The sequence below is a fragment of the Drosophila subpulchrella genome, unplaced genomic scaffold, assembly GCF_014743375.2.
Source record: "Drosophila subpulchrella strain 33 F10 #4 breed RU33 unplaced genomic scaffold, RU_Dsub_v1.1 Primary Assembly Seq354, whole genome shotgun sequence".
Classification (NCBI taxonomy): Eukaryota; Metazoa; Arthropoda; class Insecta; order Diptera; family Drosophilidae; genus Drosophila; species Drosophila subpulchrella.
The window spans coordinates 7,165,104-7,188,026 of record NW_023665577.1 but is presented as its reverse complement, the minus strand read 5'-3'; the positions used below and the strand labels follow the sequence as shown (position 1 = coordinate 7,188,026).

Sequence of the window (22,923 nt, the reverse complement as noted above, 5' to 3'; positions counted from 1 at the left end):
AACTAATCGAGTGTGTTGGCAACCTTTCAAACTGTCGGCAATTTCGCATCCTTTGAAGATGCCATCGTGAGGCTGATGAAGAACGAAGGATTTGGCTTGGAGTGTCCACATAATGCACTGAAAAGGCCTCAATAACGTACCTCCCTCGCAATATCCGTAAGGCACACATACCATTTTCCCCATAAACTTTGGCACTAGATAACTTTTTGAAAACGATATTGAACGTTTAAAGCCCCCTCCGCCCTCGAAAGCCGCTCTCTCCGGCAGATAATTGGCTTTCACTTTTATTTCCTCGAATCGCATGCAAAATACTGCCTCCTTCCGTTTGGAAACGAGAACTTGGCAAGCCTGCCCGGTGAACAAATTCAATTTGTCGCACATTGGGGAAGGAAGAAGCTTTTATACCATGATTAGATTGGAGTCGGTCCTTTTCTCTTCGCTTAGTTTTGTGCCGTTGTTGGTTCGGTTCTTTGTGCCTGTGCCAAATTGATTTTATAGTCGGGTTTTAGTTTGTCAGGGGAGAGCAAGGTACAGGGCGAATGTATTATTTTGCATATCCATCTCACAATATTTAATATTTGTTTTTACCTCTATTGACATTTCTTGAGCACATTTCTGTTGGATTCCAGAGGCGAAATTCAAATAGACAGATTTTTTTAATTTTCAAAAGCTGTTAGGCTAACTGGTGTATTCAACTTTTATGAAACATAACGGTCTCAAGGGTCTGAATCTAATGGATGATCCCATGAAATAACTTATATCTATTGCAGTAGCAACAGTAATTACACAAAATTTCCATAAAGAGTTTTAATATTTGTTCACATTAAAGCCAAATATATAAGCTTTCTAAAAAAATTTCCTGAGTTTAATGATTTATTGACCTCTTAGCAGGGAAGTACCCAAATGTGTCCCAGGGTCACTGTACAGAACTCTGGCCTTTTTTTGATAACGAGCTCCAGTGCCACATGAAAAGCATACTGTACGAGAAATCTGTATTTCATAAGCTATGAATCAGAACATATATACTAATTTATATTGATTCATACCATTTTTTAAGCATTTATAAAAAATGTAATATAAATTAATTACTGCAAGATATTTTATAATCTTGTTTGTGTTTTAAAACATTATTATGTAAATATCGTCTTTATATGAGGAACGTTTAAAAAGCGCAGATTAATTTCATTTTTTATGAGCGTTCCTGATTTTGCTCCCCATTGTTATCCGAAACCAAATATTGAAGTGCATTTAATGTATTATTGCTTTTTAGAAACAAAATATTAAGCAAGTCAAAGCTTGAACAAATAATGTGTTTTTTTTTTAAACGAGTTTATTTATTTCAACGAATTGATGATTGATTGTAAATCATTTATAATTTTTCTATTAACATTTTTTGTTTTGTTGTTCATTTACAAAACTGCTGAGTTTATGTTCAACTGTGCATGCTTACTTAGAGAAATCAAAATAATTTAAAATAAAGAAAGTATTTCATTTTTATATGTAAACTATTCCATTATTGGTTTCCGAAATATAAGGGGAGCCTGCTTTAGAGGCTTAAAAAAATTTAACAAATTTAAAAAAAATTTCAAAAATGTGTACCCAAACTATCCAAGAATGTGTCCCCAATAATTCAAAAAAAAATGTGTCACTTTTTGTTCAATTTTTTAGGTTTAACTAGAAGCAACACTATTGAAAAAATAAAATTTTTTGGTTTTGTTTGTCTCGGATGGAAATTGCGACCTGCATCTTTCCCGCCGCAGGACATATGCACACTTGTGGCGCCTCGGCGAAATGCTTGTACCAGGCATAATATTACATATATATAATTGAAAAAACTTGAGAAGACTGTTGAGATATATAACAATAAAACCTGATAGTTTTGTTTCAATCGAACATTTCTTTCCTTCCCAAAAAAATAGATTTTTTGATGCTTCTAAAGCAGGTCCCTTCCTTAATAAGGACTTTTTATATATATAAAGGAATTATTGAAGCTCTGGTTCTACAATCCCCAAAACTGTATCTTCCTTAAAGAAGATGTGTATTTCTTTTCCATAGAAAATTGGAATTTAGTTTTATTTCAATTTGCCATTTCCCCCATTTGCAGTCTATGTTTTAGTTTGAGCACTATATCTGCTCTTTTGTCTTCGGACGATTGGCCATCGATTTTGGCTAAGCTGATTGTCATTTCCCCATCGAAATCCCCGCGGCATATGCTGTATTTGCCATGGTCGGTTGCCCAATGCACGTTTGTAATTTATGATCTTATTTACCACATGAAGTATTCGCAGTGTGGACTGCATGCCCCGAATTTTCCGCTCTCCCCGTCGTTCTCCGCTTCTCTTTTTCGCTCTCAGTAGCCCCGCATATATCTTCTTCGATTTCGCATGCGCAGATCGCTATATGGCGGGTTCCCAGTCGCACTTCTCGAATGGGATCTGCTCGTCGTCAGTTGTACGACGGCAATTGAATCGCGTGCGCGCTCCGCTTGAAGGCGGCGAGAGTTACCCACGAAAAACCGTATAATACCTGCAGAAAGTTAAGAGACCCAACAACACGTAAATAATTAAACGGGTATGGGCCGCAAACCAACGATGACAATAACCAAATCAGCGGCAAATTACTGAAATGGGCAAAAAATAAACTTGTTTATCGTACACGAAAATAAAAAGTGATTAGCAAATAAAAAACAGAGCGTTTCGAAAACAAAAATAAATCAGTTACTTAAAAGCGCCAGCCAAATCGAAAAGCAAAACAATATACCTACATATATCCACACATGTGTAAATCATATAGAATTCTGCTTATTTTTGTTCGTCGTGGCCAATCTATTATTCTTTTTATCCGTTTGTTCGCCTTATTGAAAAGTCTTGGACAGGCAAAACAGACCAATTGAGATACTTTTGGGTATTTACAAAGTGGTGATGTTTTGAAAACCCTCCTCGTAGCCATTAACTCTTACATAAAGTGATCTACGAAAATTTCCACTCAAAATAAACAAAGGCACTCAATAGGCTCTCATTGTCCCAAATATCGTGTAGTTGCAAAGTGCCATTGCAAACATCTCGGAATCAAGTCAAGCAAAGTCAATTATCGCGACAATTAGCAGGGGCGCAAGATAAAGATAGATGGATAAACAAATGACCGTATACTCGTCGTTATATGGACAGTTAGTTATAAATACACAGCGACATTGTCGGTGTAAGTGCAATTCCCTCGCCAATTGGCTGTAGAGACAAGTGCAGCTTTGGGAATCTGTTTAATTACAATGATTTATCGGCCAGCCAAGCGCAGCAGAAGGTACTTTGACCCTTTCTGTATCGGCACTATATACTATATAGTTTTTCTCCAACAGCTGATCGCCGTAGTTCGTTCGAAATTCGAAAATACTTTCGTTAGTCGCGAGCATCAGTTGGCCCTCAGAACACGCTCTATTCGCAATTGTTGCCGGGTTCTGATGGTCATTTCCCACCAAACGGGCCTCGTGAACGGTCGTAAAAGGTTGGTGCTTTACGTGATCTTTCGGGCGTCAAACGCAAATCGGAATATATAGGTATATATTATTGAAAAGCCTACTATACCGAAATCAAGTGGGTGGAATAAATAGACCAACGCGTATCGCGGAATTCGATTTAAATCTTAATAACGATAATAATTAATTCAAATCGGCGGTAATAAGTGTCTAATATGAACATAACATGACATAAAAATGGACATAAAATAAATTTATTCTCATTGTTGACACTACCTATAAATCCAAATAAATAAAAGAGTCACCAAATCATAGATAATACAAGTATTTATGGTCTTTTGTGATGCAGGCTTAACACGGCGTGAATATTTCGAACCAGCTATATTGTGATACATAGAAAACAACCATGGAAAACTTGTGATAGTCGTAAAACACTCAAAGTACAAGGCTCAAAATAGAATTTTGTGATACAAGCTGCAGCTGTGAAAAAGTTGTGAAAGTAAGTTGTGATAACCGAAAGCCAGACCCAGAACGAGCTCGCCCGGCGGATAAGAAAGTATCTCAAGATGTTCACGGTGCCGTTTCATCGGGACACCATCCTGACCACCTCCGTCAGCGATGCGTCGGTGCTCAACAAGAGTCGGGCCGTATGTAGAGATCCGGATCCAGTACTCCCTATCCAGTACCGAACCACTAACCAGCCCGCTGAATTGATTTCAATTTAATGCCTGCGCCTGAGCTTGTGTAATTTGTCTCTATTTACTTGCTTGCCTTTTGTTTGTCGTCTTATGTAATGGTTTGTTATGCATGCACTGCTGCGATTGCTTTGTTCTTTTGTCTCCCAACTAATTGCAGCGTTTAGGCCAAGTTAAAAGTCGCCCCCCCCTGGGCTTCACTGTTCAGCCCTGACTTCCACTCAACACTAATTGATTTACCCTTGAAATGGTCTTGCCATCTCGTCAATAATGAATTCGTTGTGCCATTTCTTTTCACCTTTCAAGTTGGACTTTTATTGAAATTTGAAAGGCCAGAGACAATTCCCATGTAAATGACTCGGATGTTCTATTCTGCGGATTACCATATAAAGTGTTTTATTTTTGAGGCTCGGAGGAGGGGGTGTCTTCAGTTTGGTGTTAAATTAAATTCCGCGCGCGTGCCAAAAGGCTGAGAAGGGTGGTCGGGAACAGGAACCCACTTTCGCCCGTAGGCGCCAGAAAAAGTTTCTCGAATTCGTCCTTTATGTGCCACTTGACCATGGCCATGGCGACTTTATTGGCCCTGGTGTCCAAGAGAGCGTTGCAATTGGGAAAAACACTTTTTGCGGCTTTAACTTTTTAGCTGAGTCGATTGTTCACTTTTGATGGGCTTCAAAAGTTTCACAAAAGCCGTTTCAAGAGCTGAAAAAAACATAAAGGGGAAAAGTTTCGAGCGAAAAATATAAAAAATAGAATTAAATGTTAAGTGGCTGAGCCGGTTAAGTAAATAAACGGCCATCCTTTTAAAATTAAACCAGAAAGTACGAAACGTTATTGTAATAAATATCTCCTTGATTTGTATACAGTACTGTTACAAAACGTTTGGGATTTACTCTCTTATAAAAACTTATCACATTTGAATGCATATACCTTTAAGCACCATCTTTATTTTTTTTATGATGATGTTTTTCAGAAGATTCTTAAATTAATTAGACCTGAAATGGTCTTACAAACTTGTATTACAACTTTTAGTACCCTTTGCAAGGGTATAAAACTATAAAAAGATTGAAAACAACATTAAATTTCAATTAAATTAGAGGCTTTTAGGAACCGGTCACAAATTGCCGGTCAATATAATATTTCCGATCAACTTTGAGCTCCGACTTGTTTAGAAAAGGCATTAAGTGGTAATTTAAGCTACATGTTGAAGTATGTCATTAGCCGCCATTACCCTCAGGCTTTTCGCCAGCTTTCAAATGCATTTTATTAGTACGTCGTTTTCCGATGGGCGACTGATATTTGAGTCATAATTCGACTTAGCGCAGGACAAACATCGCTTTAGGGGCTTGGTTAGTGGATGATAAACACATAACAATAAACACCGCTGTGTGCTTAAATGGGCCGGAACGAATGTCCACAAACCGAACCGGATCGAACCCGGTAGCGTCCCCAATTGACAGGGAAATGCGTTGCAGTCTTGACCTTAAAGCGACTCTAAATCTAATGTAAACAAGTTAGATTGAACGCAATGGCCATGCCGCCTGTGGCTGAATTGATCCGTCCTTTCGACGGAGCTGGGTTCAACAAACCCTGCCACAGGGCGCAGCTGCTGGGTCTGCGATGCCAGTCGGGTCTTTACTATTCAGAAGGCGTACTGACACCGCACATTGCAATTTCAAATTGCATAAAAAGTCATAAAACAGCAAACGAGTGGCGATAACAGCAAACAGACACGACTGTGGGCAAAAAGATGACATAAAAACGCTGACATGAAACATTGAATATTGCAGTTCAGACATATGACAAAATTTGCAAGCCAGTTCGGTGTTCCCGGAAATATTTGATATACGGGAAAAGTAGTGTCCTATGTCAATAGGGTGACTTACGAAAAGTTGGTATATTTTTTGTAAATTTACATGCATTTCTAAAGACATTAAACCATCTTTTGCTCGCAAAGTTTCATTTAAAATTTAATTTAATCCATTTTAGTTTCATAACAGAGTAAATAATAGTTCCAGATAATATCTACAGTGACCTTCCATATTCTAAATATAATAACTATCCTAGGGTTATGCAAAATCGTTATATGGCCTACTTAATGTTTTAGCGGTTCCAGTTTTTATGGCGAGCTAACCCCTTTTTACAAATATTTTTTTTAAATTTGCAATGCAAAACAGTTGGGGACCTACAAAGACCCATAACATCTCCGGCGATTATAAACGCGTGCAAATCGCCTGCAAATCGCATGTAATTTGACTTTGTCGTCACTGCGGCTTGTCAAGGTTACTGCGTTCTGTCTCGGACAGATTAAGCCCCGTCAATTCGGTATTATATATGCACATTGTTATTAAAAAGTAATGCAACAACAGCAATAGTGCAAACACGTAAAAATGAAGGAAAAAGCCAGAGTCATCAAGAGAAACGCGAGGCGAACGTGACGTTGAATTGAATTCCTGCGAACAGTTTTTCATTATTTATGTGCGATGCTTGATTTTTTTGTTTCGCTTAAACAATAATAATAAAAAGTGAAACACACATGCATATATTGTCGGAGGGTTTGAGATACAAGCGTGCCGCACAAATCCAAAGCAATACATACAGTTGCGGTTCAAACAATAGTACATCTATACTTTGAATGTTTAAGATTAAACGATGGGCGTAACAGCAAGGTTGTTTTCAGAAATCCCATAAGATTACATGGCTTTACAATTATTATAGCTTCCTATTTAAAACACCTTTAAATGTCTCTAGATTAAGCTACTTTATATTAAAAAGCAATGGTAAATATTACCGAAAATATATACCTTTTGAAGCAGATAATAGTTTGACTTATAACAATTCTTCTGCATTTCTTGATATGCAGTTTCAACCAATATTTTAAGTTAAGTAAACAACGATATAAAGCCAAAGGGGCCTATTCCCAATTATAATTATTCCCAATTAACAGTGGTTTTAACTAAAATATTGATCTATTGTACTAGATTAGTTTAGGATATTTCAAGATACATTAGAATTATTATAATGACCGCAGCTGTAGACACAATATATTTTCAAACTATTGGTCAACTTGTTCTGAAGATGTCGTCACGATCACTCGGCTAACGACTGATCACGACGAAGAAGCAGACCGAATAGTCCCGAAATAAGAATGAAAATTTAAATCAATTTAGGAAGATAACTTTTTCATTTGTTTGTGTGTCCGAATTTGTGCCTTAAAATTGCTGATAAATGACAATTAGTTGCGGTCCACACTAATGTATCTTCGAGATATTTTGTGAACGAGCAACGCATCTGACGGACAGCTGCATCCACTGAGAGTAGGATGGCATTGGACTTTTAACTTGCTGGCACCCGCCAAAATCATTTCTGGCAGCTCTTCAATGCAAAAGTGGGACGACGGACGGACTGCCCGATCTCCCGCTCAAGGAACGCCCCAGAGAGACCCGTTGGTCTCTCGGCCGTGCATCATCATCACGCCGGGAGCAGCTGATGCACATGATGCACCCGAAGCTTTCGGGCAGACATTGCGTCTGCATGAGCATCGAACATGATCACTTTGTGAGTCACAAAGTATCCCAGTTTTATCGCAGTTTGCGAGTGGGTGCCATATATGGGGATTGACATCTGTATGTTTTTCGTATATTATCCATAAATCAACTGGGAGAGCTAAAATATTTGATCTTTGAAATCCATTTCTTGAATCAGTTCCCAAAGTGTCGTTTAGTCACAGACATTTAATACATACACATCGAATGATCGCTACTTTGGTTGAATGAGAACATCAAAGTTCCTTTGAATTTTCTCAAGATCTTTCTACTTCTATGAGTTCTTAGAATTATATTTTTGTCATTACAAACGAAATTTTGTAGAACTCTTGTTTTTTATTAATGTATTCAAAATAATAATAATAACTTTTTAATACATTAATAGAATTAGGTTTGTATTATAATATCGTAGACCCTGTGCTATGAATCGAATTATATTTGTTACACTGTGTTACACTGTTAAGAAATAATACATACGTCAAAAATTCTCGCTATTTCCTGATGTACTATAATATACATATGTATAATTATTTCACTTTGAAATATTAACATTCCACAATCACATTTTATTTGCGGTTTGTTTGGGACACAAAAAATGAACATATTCCCTTGGCACATACATAAGTCTTCTTGATCCCTCCGAAAAAGCTGGAATTTTTATGGATGCTGTAATAAGCTTCATACTTCCACCTTTTTTCAAAATTCTGTCAAAATGAGTATAACCCTACCGCAGTCGGGTTGCATTATCCCAGTCACGAAGCGGTCTCAGCTGAAATTATAGGAGGGATGTCCAGCAAACTGTTCCCCGAACTTTCAAAGCGCCTCCCAGAACCCCTTAAGTGGCAGGACCACAAAAATTGTCATAAACTGAAGGGCAGTAAAACTCAAAGCTAAAAGAAGTAGGGGATAGACGGGAAGCGGAAGGAAACCAAAGGACATCGAGTCATCCATCAAATTGAGGGGACATTACTTTTGCTCTTGTACTGACTGCACGTTCTTAACTCTCTCCTCAAATGCCAGACATAAAAAAAATGAGTGTCTAACTCGGGTTTTCTTATGCGAATCTTTTGCAGATGGCCGAGCTGATGCACCAGATGCGGGATCCGGCCCACACGCTTGGAGGGTCCGTAGGCAGCATTCCGCAGACGCTGATCGGCGGCGGAGGTGGCGGCCACGGCTCGTCCAACGGAGCCCTGAATGGCATCCATGCCACTCCCGCCACGAACCTGAAGATGAGCGAGGCGATGCGCAGTGCCCAGCACGACACGAGCCCCAATCCCGTCAGCTCCAAGATGAAGGCCTCCAAGTCGTACACACATGGCCTGAGCAACTCCTCGGGCACGGTGAACATTCCCACGTCCACGTCGGCCCAGAGCAATCTCTCCCTGCTGGCGGACATCTCGCCGAATCACACGCACTTCTTCGAGGTGATGTACGTGGGCAAGATCCGGGTCTCCCAGAAGCGGGTGCCCAACACCTTCATCGACGACGCCCTGCCCAAGTTCAAGGCGTACGATGCCCAGCGCCTGAGGCTCCTCCAGAATCGAAAGATGTCCCTCAGCAGTGAGGGTGGTGTGGGTATTGAAGCCAAGCCAGGCAGTTCCCTCAAGAGCCACGACCTCAAGGAGGAGGATGAGGAGGAACCGGAGCACAGCCAGCGGCAGGAAGCGGAGCAGGACGCACAGGCCAAACCCCCGGTGCAGCTGCAGCTGACGGGCGCCGAGGAGGGAGCTGCTCCACGTCCCCTGGAGGAGAACAAGGAGAACAAGTCCCCGGAGAAGAGGACTCTGCTGCGAGGTCAGAGTCAAATCGAACTGGGCCACAAGGAGCAGTAAGTATCCAGTCAATCGAGTACCTTTTCCCCTGACATTTCGACCAACAACTTCTCCATCTTGCCGAAAATCCCAAAGCTCTGACGGCTCTCAGCCATCAGCAACCAATAGCCAGCTGGAGGCGCCCAATGTCATTGTAAACAAGCAGCCCACGCCGCCCAGGGAGCAGGGCGTGGCCTCTGGGACTGGGAATGGGGGTGCCACTTCCACTCCTCCGGGCCCCAGTCAACTGCATCCCAATTATGCGATGGAGAAGTAAGTGGCAGCAAGGCCAGCAATCCCGTCGCATGATTAGTTCGTTTCCTTTTCGTTTCTTGGTTTTTGCTCACAGCACTCGTAGTGGCTTTTGTATTCCTTTGAGGTCTTGAGAAGCTATAATCTATTATTTAAAATCATGTTTTATTTTAATTTACCATTTGCTTTTGTCTTATTTATATACTTTGCATGTAACATTCGTCGATCAAATTTCTTTAAAAATAACAAGTAACAGCTTTTTTTAGAGCCTTAAAATATGAATCATATTTATAGTCCTTTTCAGTAATATTATTACAATTAACATCTGAAAATGTTGATGATTTTATTAAAAACACTAAAATAATAATAACATATAACACGTTTTGAAGCCTTGTATACTAAATAGTTATTTCTAACGTAACCAGGAACTAATACCTAGAAAGATCCCCAGGAAGTAAAAGCCAAGCTAGTTTTACTTTTGATCCCTGATAGTTTATCCCTTTTTCGTTTGTTTCGCTTGCCAAGTAGCACCCATCTTCACTCTTTTTTATAGTCGCATGACACCGCTCAAAGCACCAAAAACTGTTAAAATCCAGCTATTAACACCTCCATTTTCAGCATACCCAAGCTGAGGGATCGCTCCGCCTCGCAGGGCTGCATTCCGCCCTTTGTGGAGCAAAACAGGACGATGGTGTTCCTGGTGGGCCGATGCGATCTGCGCCTCATCTCTCCCGACCGCAAGCAGGTGCTCCTCTACAAGGACTTCAAGGACGTGGCCAGCTGTGTGCACGGCCAGAAGTCGCTGGATCACTTTGGCATCATCTGCCGGGAGCTGAACAACGACGGCTACATTGGATACGTGTTCAAGTGCCAGTCGGAGCACGTATGTGACGATATAGTGGCTGCCATTGCTCAGGCCTTTGACACTTGCGCGGAGCAAAAGAGGAAGCAGGAGACCCAGATCTTTAGCTGCGAGCACTGCCCGATGCTCTGGTACCACAAACTCTGCACGGATGTCGAGGGACTCTCCGAGAAGAAGACCCAGGCCCTGATCCTGCGCCGGATCGAGACGCTCAGTGAAGACGAGCAGGAGATCGTGTGGGCCAAGTTTTGCGGCTCTGAGAAGACCAACTCACCGGTGGCCGAGCAAAACCAGTTCCTCATGATGTTGCTGAGGGCACACTGCGAGTCCAGGCAGCAGAGGCATGTGCACGACACCGCCGAGAACAGGTCTGAGTTCCTTAACCAGTATCTCGGGGGCAGCACCATCTTCATGAAGGCCAAGCGCTCGCTCACCAACTCGTTCGATAATCTCCTCAAACGCAAGCCCTCCAAGGATGACATTGCCGTTCCGCCGCACAATTTAAGGGATATCAGGGAGGGATCCGCCGAGCCCCTGGGCACACAATCCCCTCCTGAGGGCTTTCGATCGAGATCGAATACGGTGGGAGCCAGTCCCAGCAGTAAGCCCACAGCTGAACAGCTGAAGAGCCCCATGATGGATATGTAAGTTAAAATGCTTAGATCCTTGCAAGATCCTTAGTAATAATGCCGTACTCCGATTAGATTCATCAAGGTGGGCAACAGTCCCAAAGAGGCGGAAACCCACCAGGGTTCCTGGCGTCAGGCAATACTTAATAGTGTAGTGACACCCTCCAAGGGTCTAGACAGTGAGGTGCCCACCGAGTATCTATCGCCCATGCGCAAGCGTAAGTACTTAAAATACTCCCAATCCTTAAAGTAGTAGTTATTAAACCTTAAACAATAGCGGTGAAACGTGGCAAGCGGGATGCGGCGGAGCTGAGGGAGCTGTGGCGCACTGCCATTCGGCAGACCATAATGCTGAACCGCATGGAGACGGAGAATGCCATGTTGCAGGCGCGCCAGAACGAGAACGAGCTGAAGCGCATTAAGCTGGACTACGAGGAGATTGTGCCCTGCGACAAGCAGCTGATCGAGCGCTGGGAGCAGATTATCGAGCGCAACTCCACGCAGATCGGCAACAAAAAGGATCCCAAGGTTCTGGGTCACGCAATCCGCACCGGAGTACCCCGCTCAAAGCGCGGCGATGTGTGGACCTTCCTGGCCGAGCAGCATTCCATGAACACGGCTCCGGTCGACACAAAGCGATTTCCCAACTTCAATACGCCGTATCACACCCTGCTGAAGCACCTCACCGAGCACCAGCATGCGATCTTCATCGATCTGGGCAGGACGTTCCCCAATCACCAGTTCTACAAGGATCCTCTGGGTCTGGGGCAGTTGTCGCTGTTCAACCTGCTGAAGGCGTACTCCATTCTCGATCCCGAGTTGGGATACTGCCAGGGTCTGGGCTTCATCTGCGGCGTCTTACTCCTGCATGTGGGTTTCCTTTGACTGATTTCTGTAAAAGATCATTACCTAACCTCTGTTTTTTTTTCAGTGCGACGAGGCCAATGCGTTTCAGCTTCTGAAACACTTGATGTTCCGCCGTAATATGCGCACAAAATACCTGCCCGACATGAAGAAGTTTCAGCTGCAGCTGTACCAGCTCTCCCGATTGGTCAAGGATCACTTGCCGGATCTGTATGTGTGGCTCGATCAGAACGACGTCTCGCCCACATTGTATGCCGCTCCCTGGATTCTCACTGTCTTCAGCTCCCAGTTCCCACTGGGTTTCGTGGCCCGCGTGTTCGATCTGCTCTTCCTGGAGTCATCCGATGTGATCTTCAAGTTTGCCATTGCCTTGCTGTCCGTACACAAGCAGCAACTACTGGCCAAGGACAACTTCGAGGAGATCATGGACTATCTGAAGACCGTGGTGCCCAAGATAGAGCCCAACTGCATGGAGCAGATTATGAAGCTGGTCTTCAGCATGGACATTGGCAAACAGCTGGCCGAGTACAATGTGGAGTACAACGTGTTGCAGGAGGAGATTACCACCACCAACCATCACCTGGAAATGCTGAACAGAGAGAAGACGCAGAACCAGCATCTGGAGCAGCAACTGCAGGTGAGCCCACAAAGATGAATGCGACATAAGTCGCAATGATTAATATTTATTTGCCTTTTTTCCTCTCCGCAGTTTGCTCAATCATCGATTGCTCAGCTGGAGACCACCCGCTCCTCGCAACAGGCTCAGATATCCACGCTGCAGTCGCAAGTTCAGTCTCTAGAGCTGACCATCCAGACCCTCGGCCGGTACGTCGGCCAACTGGTGGAACACAACCCCGACCTGGAGCTGCCAAACGAGGTGCGCCGCATGCTCCAGCAGCTGGATGACCTGGATCGCCAGCGTCGCAAGCCCATCTTCACCGAGCGCAAAATCGGCAAGTCCATTTCCGTCAACAGTCACTTGGGGTTTCCACTCAAGGTGCTCGAAGAGCTGACCGAAAGAGACGAACATGGTTCGCCACAAAAGCAGAAGAAGGAGAAGACACCTTTTTTTGAGCAGTTGCGTCAGCAGCAGCAACAGCATCGCATCAACGGGCAGTCCTCCAATGCCAGCGAGTCGGTGTCCCCGACGCCACCCTCGCGGCCCAATCGTCTGCTGGACAACGCCAGCGCCAGGACAGTCATGCAGGTGAAGCTGGACGAGCTGAAGCTGCCGGAACATGTGGACAAGTTCGTGGCAAATATCAAAAGTCCTCTGGAGGTGGACTCGGGCGTAGGCACGCCACTAAGTCCGCCCAGCACGGCGAGTAACAGCAGCGGAGGCAGCATATTCAGTCGTATGGGTTACCGGACCACGCCACCGGCTCTCTCTCCGCTGGCCCAGCGCCAGAGCTACGGAGTGGCCATCACCACGGCTCCGTCTCCCCAGCACATGGAGGAAGTGCCGCCAGCCACGACGATGGCTGTGATGTCTCGGGAGGATGTCGAGGAGCCGCAGGCCATGCATCCGCTCAGCATGGTCGGAGGCGATGTAAACGTGCGCTTCAAGGGCACCACGCAGCTCAAGTCCATTCGTCCGGTGCACCACATGCGAGCTATTCCGCTGGGTGGAGTGCCGCACCAGTCCAACACGGAGTCCACGGTGCGAGTGGCTCCCGTGCCCGTGGAGCTGGCACCGCCCGCGGCCACGGCGACCACCGGTCGCAGCTAACGGTTCTGATTCATCGGGAAACTGCTGCGCGGATTTTATCGCGACTAGGGCCCGAAGGCAGAGCGGGCAGCTTAGAAACCCAACGCTACTCATAACCTCTTTTGTTGCGGCTTAGATACGATTAACCCAACCTATAAGATATAAACTTCAACTACTTCGTTTTCAAATTGTGTGTATGTGTCGATGTGCGCACAAAATGTTGCCATAGATATTGCTCCGAAAGTTATGCAATCGTTATAAACTGATGCCCCAAATATTAGACAAGTATACAGCTTATAGGAATAAATTGGATAATGCTTTTTCAAGGTTTTATAAATTTGGCTACCGCATCGAAATCGAAGCTTATAACCTTAGGCAACGCCCGAAAAAACAAAAAAATCAAAAGAAGCATTAATGAGTCTGTAATATGTTTTAGTTTTCCCCTTTCTATTGACGTAATATTTAACGAATTTACTTAATAGCTTACTTGTTGATTTTCGTGTTTCTTTAGTTCTAGACCATTAGTTCTTAATGTTACTCTTAATTTACTTATATTTGTACATTTCTCCCAGGGTTTTACTTTGCAATGTAATCTAAAGTCAGAAACCTAATGTATAAAAGAATTCCGATGATACTTGCTTGTACATTGTTCTTGAGTAGGATACAACTTTCTGAAATCTCTTTCATATGATTATGGTACTTGGATTGTATTGATTGTTTACATATATATACGATTATGAAATATGATAATACGGCAAAGAAAATAATTGCTTCTGTGTTAAGTACTTATCTATTGCTTAGCTGGACGGCTTTTGTCAGGTGTCCAGAGTTTGTGTAGCTGATTTGTGTTAGACTATGAGTAAAATCAACAACAATTACATGAAAACAGTAATAAAGTCAAAACTTATTTAATCAAAACTAATTGTGAAGTGTTTTTAAGTGGGTAATGATATACAAAATCCCTGTTTCTTTTTTATTAAACCTCCCAAGAAGAAGTCTAGAATTAAAATGTTGGTTTTTTATGGTAAAATCTGAACGATTTTATAATTTATTCAGCTAAAACTATTCTTAATTCGAAAAAGCTGCATTTACTAAAGTTTCTAATTATTTATTATAATAGCGTTCTCTTAATGTACAAAGCGAAAACAATTAGCCTTATTTTATTGGTATATCACATACAATTTAATGCTTATTTGCTATGTTATTCCAAGTCTCCTAAGTCCGGCATATCCTGCATTCTCACTATCGATTAAAAGAGGCTAGTCTAATGAAAACATCACAGTTTTAGTCAAACTAAAGTTCAAGAAATTCTTCTTTTTTTATTAAAAATGGCTGAAAATTTTAAAAATTAATGTGGCACTGAAAAGTCTAAGCTAGGGAAAAGCTTTTTACAAAAGCCAATTCAGCTACACTTTGAACGGAGACTTATAGCTCCCAAAAGTGTGGCTGAGTTGGTTTTTGTGGAGGAAAGGATGTCATGTCCTGGTCCTGCCTTTGCACCCAAAAAACCCACCCAAGGGAGGAGCCTGCTTAAAGCGTGTATGTACAATAAAGTCTAAAGTCCGTCGGTCGAACTAACTGGCTACAAACTACCCTGAGGACATGCATCCTTTCTACTCCTTAAACTCTGGCTTAAAACTAAACTCCGCCTTGGGCTGCTGGACTCCAACTCCGTTTGCCGCCGCTGCCGCCGCCGCTGCTGCTGAAGCGGCACTAAGTGCTGCCAGATTCCCCAGCATGGAAGGGTTCTGGGTCATTCCGGGATAGAGGTTCTGGTAGAAGAGCGGGTTTTGCAGCTGGAAGAGGGCCATCAGGTGGGTGAGCTGGAAGTTGGGGGCCGTGGGATCTACTCCAGGAGCAGCGGCAGCGGGAAGAAGACCGGGAAACAGACCGTTGGTCAGCGGGTGGACTAGGGGAGCTGGCTGGGACTGGGGCAGGAGCACGGCGGGATTGCTGGTATCGTCCTCGACCTTTAGGCGCTTGGCATCCGACTGCTGAGCATCGGCGGGCAGTTGCTGCAATGGAAAAGGAATTATATATATGATTTATAATATTTATAAGACTGATCTCTATACTTACAATTTTCTTTGGCGGCCTGCCGCGTTTGCGGGACAGGAAATGCTCGGCGGAGAGGGAGGAGAGCGGAGTGGAGGCGTTGCTGCCACAAACGGAGTGACTGACTTGAGGTTGGGTAACACTAACAGGCTGCTGCTGCGGTGCGGCGTCCAGCGAGGACTCCTCCGCGTCCTGCTTGACCTTGAACTGCTGGTAGGCCTGCTCGCCGTCCTGCCGATCGTGCTTCCTCTTGTGGCTGATCATCTGGCTGCTGGAGTGCAGGATGTAGTCGCAGCCCTCGCGGACGCAGTGGATGTGGTTGCAGACGGTGGAGAACTTGCAGGCCTCGAAGGGACACGACTCGGTCTTCAGGATCTTCTTGAAGCCATCCATCTTCAGCTGGTGGTCCTTTAGATGGTAGGTCTTGTGTTTGTCTAGGGAAGAGATATATGTTATTAAGATGTGTTTAATTTATTAAGATAATATAATTATAAATGTTTAGTAATCTAAACATGTTAAACAAAAATAGTTAATACTAAGTAGGGTACCATAGAAATCTTCATTTAGATTTAAACCTATCAAAACTTCCGTAGTTTCCTCAAATCTGTGTCCTTTTTTTCTATCTCGACTGACTATATCTTAGTACTCCTTGCAGACTTACCCATATCAGCTTTGTTCTTGAAGGTGTGGTTACAGCCCTCGCGGCAGCAGTGGTAGTGCGAGATCTTCTTGCCAAAGAAGGGGCAGTCCTCGATGCGGCAGTTCTCGTGCGCCCGGAAGCGCCGGAAGCCCTCGTTCACGATCTCGGAGTCCTTGCGGTGGAAGTTGGCGTGCATCTGGACATCGCTGGTGCTCACATAGACCTTCGGGCAGTGCTCGTAGACGCAGTGGTAGTGGGTCTGCTTCCAGTTGTAGGCACAGCCCTCCCCGTAGGCCGGAGCACAGTCGTCCGCCGAGGAGAAGCGGGCGAAGCCCAGCTTGAGGCTCTCCTTGCGCTTCTTGTGCCACTTGAGGTGCCGGATGATGTCATCCTTCTTGCTCAGGATCTTGCCCTGGCAGGGCTCCTCGTGGCAGTGGAAGTGCTCCCGCAGGTTCTCCTGCCGGCACAGGCTGTTCTCGCACTCCAGGTAGGAGGACACCTTGCGCAGGTTCTTCAGGACCTCCTCGTTCTGGAGGAGTGCGTCCAGGCCGCTGGCCGCCGAGAGGCTGACCAGGCTCTTGCTCTGCTCGCTGGAAGGGGGGGTCAGCAGGGAGGTGGTCTGGGTCTGTTGGAGGGGGGTGTTGGGGGTCAGTTCGCTTTCGACGGGCGTGATGTGGTACGATGAGTCCGCCGGCTGCTTGACGGGCGTGTACTGCAAAGATAGGCAAGAGGGGGAGAACTTTATAGAACATACTTGGATGCATCTGTGGGGCCAGTCTCAGACTGCCTGGTGCCCACAGCTGGGCAGCGATCGACCCATCTGGGGAACCCACGCGTTGCCGACACAGCTGTTTGTTTTCTCTGGAATCGCGATCTTTCTGTTTACCCCCACACTTGAAGTTTTTAAATCACGGATTGTTTCATGTATGTCTCTCAAATTACACCAACAGAGCGTGGGATATTCCCAAAAAATAAAAACAAAGCGAAATAGGGAAAAAAATTGAAAGCTTTCTGAAGTGGAAAATATTTTAGATGGGTTCAGCTCTCTTTTGAGAAAAGGGGTATAAGTTAATGGAATGGTATTTTAAAACAGTATACGCCTAACACCAATGAAGGACTAAAAAGAAACGTTCACTTGATGTTTAGGGAAAGGCACTTTAAGTAGGAAAAATAGTTGAAAGCTTTGTGAATTGGAAAATATGGGGTTGATTACCTTTCGTTAGCTTAGTTGTATAATCTTTAAAGTACTGTGTATTAATAAATGTCTATTAATATACTTAAAGTACAAAAAAATCTTCTTTAGTAGTGTTACCTTTTAAGTTTTGAAATAGGGACGTAATGGAATTTGCTTTATCCATATGAAAGTAAGCCCCTAAGTAGAATATATATAACTTACCATGCTGGGTGAGTCAAGGCTGTCGGAGGTTGACTCCAGCGGATGGACGCCCGAGAGGAGCAGCTTCTCGGAGCTGGCGTTGGTGTGGCTGTGGCCCGAGGAACTGCAGCTGTTGAGGCTGGACAGCGGCTTGTCATCGTCCTCGTCGTCGGCGGAGTCCTGCTCAAACTTGATCGTGACCGCCGAAAGGTTGCCGGCAGTTGCTCTTGCGGATGTCGCTGGGGTGGCTGCCTTCTCGATTGGCGTGGATGTCACTGTGGAGGATTGCAGAAAATTATTTGTGGTAAACTGTTCGGAGCCGGCCAGTTGGCCCAGCAGCAACTGGTGTTGCGGCGGGTCCAGCTTTCCCAGGGAGCTGGGGGTGTGGGTGGGGGTTAGTAGGAGGTTGGGGGTGGTCAGCAAATGTTGCTGCTGCTGCTGCTGCTGCTGTTGCTGCAGCATGTACTGCGTCAGCGGCGGCAGGGTGTTGAGCAACATTTGGCTGACCAGGTTGTTGTTAGGTGTGTTGTTGGGTGTTGGTGTTGCTGCTGTAGCGCCTGTATATTGATGTGGTTGAAAAGCAATCAAATTACTATTGGGACTACAACTACGGCTACTACTACAGTTGGTGTTTTGCGAGCTAATGCGTTTGTGCGTTCTTGTCTTGAGATGATCTTGCTGTGGCTGTTGCAGTTGCGATTGCTGTTGCTGCTGCTGATGTTGCTGCTGCTGCAGGCAAGTGCTGCTCGAGATATCCTCGTTCTGGGTGTAGGTGTATCCAGCCAGCGGCTGCTGCTGTTGCTGCTGCTGCAGTTGCTGCTGCTGCTGCTTCATCAAGTTCATCATGTAGAGTTGCATAATGAACTCCATTTGATTCGACATTTTCACGAAGCACTTTTCTGGTTATTTTCGGCACAGCACAAGGATATCTTTTAATTTTTTAAAATTCTTTAAGATTTCTTCTTTTCAGATTTTTAGTGGGTCACAGCACAGAACACAGCACGAGTATCTCGTCCTCGATCGACTTTCTTGCACGGCGTCTCAGCGATCCTCAAAGTTCGGCTGCGAGGCTCAAACTGTTTCAACTCTTTTGCGGCCTCCAGCTAATATAGCAAAAATTGCGCAAATCCAAGAACAAATGCAACCCTCTCGCATCTCTTAAAAAACCGATCTCGCTGGCTCTCGGCTCTCTTAAAAAACGAATAAGCCGAGAGGTCCGTTGGTGGTGGCTCGACTTTCAACCCCTAGTTTTTTAGCGACCCTTCGCCGGAAAATGCTCTGGGAAAACTCGGATTGTTTTCGGCTGGTTTCCGTTTTTTCGTTCACTTTTTCTCGACCAATAAAATGCCAGCGTTCATGTAAATTTATCTAGAAAAGAGAGTTTTTTAGGTAAAAAAAGGCCATAGAATGCGAGAGAGGAGCGCCTATTTGTAAAGGAATCTCCCTTGGCCAACGTGGGACAGAAAGGGATGGCAGAAGATAGAAGAGCACAGATCAGCAAAGGAATTTTATTCGATTTCTCCAACAAAGGTCAGAAAAATTGGCAAATATATCACTAAGTCTCAGAGACTAACTATTCTTGGTATCTTTTGTAATATATTTTGATATTTTTGTAAATTTTAAAATAAAAGAGATCAATTTAAAGTCATAATGTGTAAGTATTGTGAGTGTTTTTAAAAGTTTAAACTCTTAGTGAAGACTCTATTTCCTTGAAGAGAATCCTATTCGTAAAAAAGTCTTCATTTGAAATAGCCGTTATAAAAAAGGTACTACTTTAAAATGTTTAAACGATTTTCTCACACTAGAAATTCGCGTCCCCAATCTTATTTGCCTATTTCCATAAATATAATCAAATCTTAGCCCGTACAAAATACAGAATCCGCATCTTTGTTCTTTTTCCATCACATCTCTATGCAAATTGTCTGTACAAATTTCGGCAAAATTGGGAATCGAAATGATTCGAGGAATCGGCGCGGTCGCGAAATGGAACTGGAGCAGCTGCCTTCCGTTGTCGAAATAATCGAATGAAATCCATTCAAATGCAAAAAATAAAAACCCAAATTTCCAAATTAAAATTACAATCGAGCAAAAAATCTGCATTACAATCGTGCAAAAAAACACAATTAAAAATGCCAAAATTTTCATAGACCCATTGCAAAAAAATTAGCATAAAAAAAACGTTTGCAGAACTGCTGAACGTGAGCAAACCCTTAAAACATTTTCCGTTCGACGGAGGCGACATGTAACATCCGCTGCGCAGGAGCGCCGTATTTTTTTGCGGATTGTAATTTGCATAAATTATTGCTGCAAAATATTGGCACGCAAAGCTATTTGCATAATTTTGGCGCATCAGCCCGAGGCGAGAGCGGGCGATCGGGTAGGAAATCCGACATCCGGATCACCAGCTCGTATAGCCAGTGTTATGCAAATGGACCTGCACTTTCAACGGGGAGGAGGGTTACGTTACAGATTCGGGTGCGCCGATCGACTGCGCACGCGCGCAATCGGGAAATTTATGCAAATCAGCCAGGAAATCCCCCGAACATCGAACAAATCGATTGGCGAAGGACGAGGGGCGGAGGCTGAGGTACGATTGATTTTGGATTTGCATTTTGAATTCAGCTCGGAACTTGGAACGGCACGGTGAAAGGAACTAAAAGGCGGAAGGATCAGCCCAGGACATGGTTTGTCACTTGGTTGGCGAATTGGGAATGAAGTGGATTTACCAATTGTTGCCATAATTGAGTGACATGGATAACGCAGAGAGACTAACCCATGTACGGAGCTATTGATTACAGAAAAGGTTCTATGCCACATGGAAAAATGGCAACTGAAAATGGAAATCTGCATGAAAATGCAAACAAAAGCCCATAGATTTCGTATCCGTAGCCTGGGTATGGTCTTGTTTTATTTCCCCATTCATAGTTTTACTTCGGCTTTTATGCTTTTGCATTAGCCCAGCGAATTTACATACGACAATTTCATATTCAGTTACAAATGTTTCGAAATAGAAAACTTTTGTTAGTCACCATTGTTGAGTGTTGTTGCTGCTGGCTCAGTTGATTGGAGTTATCGCTGGATAGCCGTTTGTTCGGAGGATCCTGCCATTCCTATCCCATGAAGCGACAATTATTATTTCGGACGAAACTTTGGAATTAGCATTACACTGGCAAATCAATTAGCCAAGTGAAGGGCATGTTACAGAGCGAGAATCGCTCAAAAAGAGTTTATGGTATTTTAATTGCCACCGAAGTTCATCCTTAGTGGAATGTACTGTACACTAAATCACTTTACAAAGTTATCTGCGATGTCATCAACGTGAGAAAATCCCTGAGAACAATTTGAATGAGGAAGCATCCCCCATCTATCTCCCTAATTACGCCAATTGCCTGTGGCACTTCGATTTCATTGTCCGTTTTCCCAATTTTCACGATTTATGCTAAAAAGTAAATAAAAACGTTTGAATATTCAATCCGAGGGCCACAGACCCTATTTACCTATTCTTTTAAGATAGAGAATATTTTCCGTATTTTCTACCTTTTTCTTCGAGGCTTTGTTTTGGGATGCGTTTAGCCACAGATTTATTGCCTAAGCCATACGAGTATCTCAACTTCTACCCCCGAAGGTCTTACAAAATCTTATTCCACAGATCGATGATATTTCAATATATTCATTGCCAATTCTTGCTCTTTGTTTGTGCAACACTGCTGACCCTTAAATAAGGAGCCCCGGGCTGCTGTCCCTTTTGCATAAATCTTGGCTATCAATGACCACAGCCAATGCTAATAGGATCTTCATTTGCCAGCGTTTTGTCGACACCTCTTGAGGTCCTCAGCCTCGGCCACTTAGGGATGCAACGGATGGACAATGGCTGAGGACGAAGTCACTGCGACGACAATGCAAATGCGATAAGTATTTGAGAAGGCAGTTGGGCATCTTGGACTGACCAACCCCACGATGGACACGCGACCGAGTAATCTCAATCGCTTAGAGCTGGTCAAGAACGAGTTTCGGGATGGACCTGAAGGGTCAACGATTAAAGGGTTGTGCAACGGTCATTCCAGGGGTCAGTTCGGCACGCGTCCTCTAGAGGCATATTAACCGGATATCTAAAGAATTTCAATTTAAAACAAAGAATTCATATTTACTTATTAGGTTTGGTAAGAATGAAATTCTTACAAGGGCCATTATAGTAATAAGGTTTATTTATATTTAAATTATCTAAATAGGGATTAGTCAGAGGGAGCCTTATCTAGTAATTATAACATTGTTAATTTAAGTAAACAAATTTTTAAAAACTCAGAAATATATTATTGAATATTTAAAATTAAAATTCCCATTAATAGTATCTTTGATAAAAGCCGGATATGGTTTCTTTTACATGAGTATAATTGTTGGACGCCTTTCATTTATGTTCAGGCATAAAGTTCAATAGAACATCTTAGGTGAAACTTGATGTACCTACTCGATTTTTTTGCATTTTCTTTATAAGATGCTAATCTATTGTCCCTGCTCGATTCCCATGAAAAGTTCGCCGAGAATTCCTTGAGAAATGTCCGTTAATTGGAGAACACGGGTTCAACAAAATGGCTGACCTCCGGCCGCAGAGCTTCCCAAACGGGACAGGACCTCTGAGGGACACGCTGAGAACAAAGTAGAAAGATAATTTGAATGCATGACCGCAAGGGAACCCTTTGAACCCGGTCGCCATTGTCCCGCCTGTCCGCCCCGCTCGCCACCCCAAGGACAGCATCGGAAACGGGAACAGAAACTTAAACAGGATCAGGACGAGACACCCAATATCCAGCCTCTAAGCGCAGCATCGCTTCGCTGCTTCTAGGCTGACCAGATCCGGCTATGGACCGCCATATGGCTCGTATATCCTGCAAGGGTTTCATCTTTTCAACCTTTTTTTTTTTGCTTTTGCCGCGCTGTCGAAATTTTCTTCGCGGCCTTTCTGAAAATTAATGCCAATGTCCAAACCGGTTTTCTTGTGATTTTCATTTTTGATTCGT

General features: G+C 43.7%; 2 protein-coding genes across 11 annotated transcripts in view; one reads left to right on the top strand and one right to left on the bottom strand.

Annotated features, from left to right (window-relative positions):
* LOC119561115 (TBC1 domain family member 4) overlaps positions 1 to 14,228 on the top strand; it is a 31,744-nt gene extending 17,516 nt beyond the window's left edge. For 2 of the 9 annotated variants that reach the window (XM_037875028.1, XM_037875026.1), the window contains exons 4-10: positions 8,783 to 9,540; positions 9,620 to 9,796; positions 10,394 to 11,281; positions 11,342 to 11,484; positions 11,544 to 12,136; positions 12,198 to 12,767; positions 12,840 to 14,228. In XM_037875028.1, the coding sequence (XP_037730956.1) occupies positions 8,783 to 9,540; positions 9,620 to 9,796; positions 10,394 to 11,281; positions 11,342 to 11,484; positions 11,544 to 12,136; positions 12,198 to 12,767; positions 12,840 to 13,859 (4,149 nt within the window). In that variant the 3' untranslated portion in view covers positions 13,860 to 14,228. Of the gene's footprint in view, positions 1 to 2,478; positions 2,572 to 3,389; positions 4,117 to 8,782; positions 9,541 to 9,619; positions 9,797 to 10,393; positions 11,282 to 11,341; positions 11,485 to 11,543; positions 12,137 to 12,197; positions 12,768 to 12,839 lie in introns of those variants that run through there. The other 7 variants (XM_037875032.1, XM_037875033.1, XM_037875031.1 and 4 more) reach the window with 7 other exon arrangements.
* Positions 14,229 to 14,982: 754 nt separating this feature from the next.
* Positions 14,983 to 18,928, bottom strand: LOC119560376 (transcription factor castor). Of its 2 annotated transcripts, XM_037873784.1 has the most exons (5): positions 18,502 to 18,928; positions 17,930 to 18,183; positions 16,555 to 17,245; positions 15,918 to 16,327; positions 14,983 to 15,853 (listed from the first exon to the last, which is right to left on the bottom strand). In XM_037873784.1, exons 1-5 carry the CDS (start codon positions 18,788 to 18,790, stop codon positions 15,452 to 15,454), a joined length of 2,046 nt encoding a protein of 681 aa, XP_037729712.1. In that variant the 5' UTR covers positions 18,791 to 18,928; the 3' UTR covers positions 14,983 to 15,451. The 2 variants fall into 2 exon arrangements, with proteins under 2 accessions (XP_037729712.1, XP_037729711.1); XM_037873783.1 differs by having other exon boundaries at positions 17,930 to 18,928.
* Between the last annotated feature and the right edge of the window lie 3,995 nt (positions 18,929 to 22,923).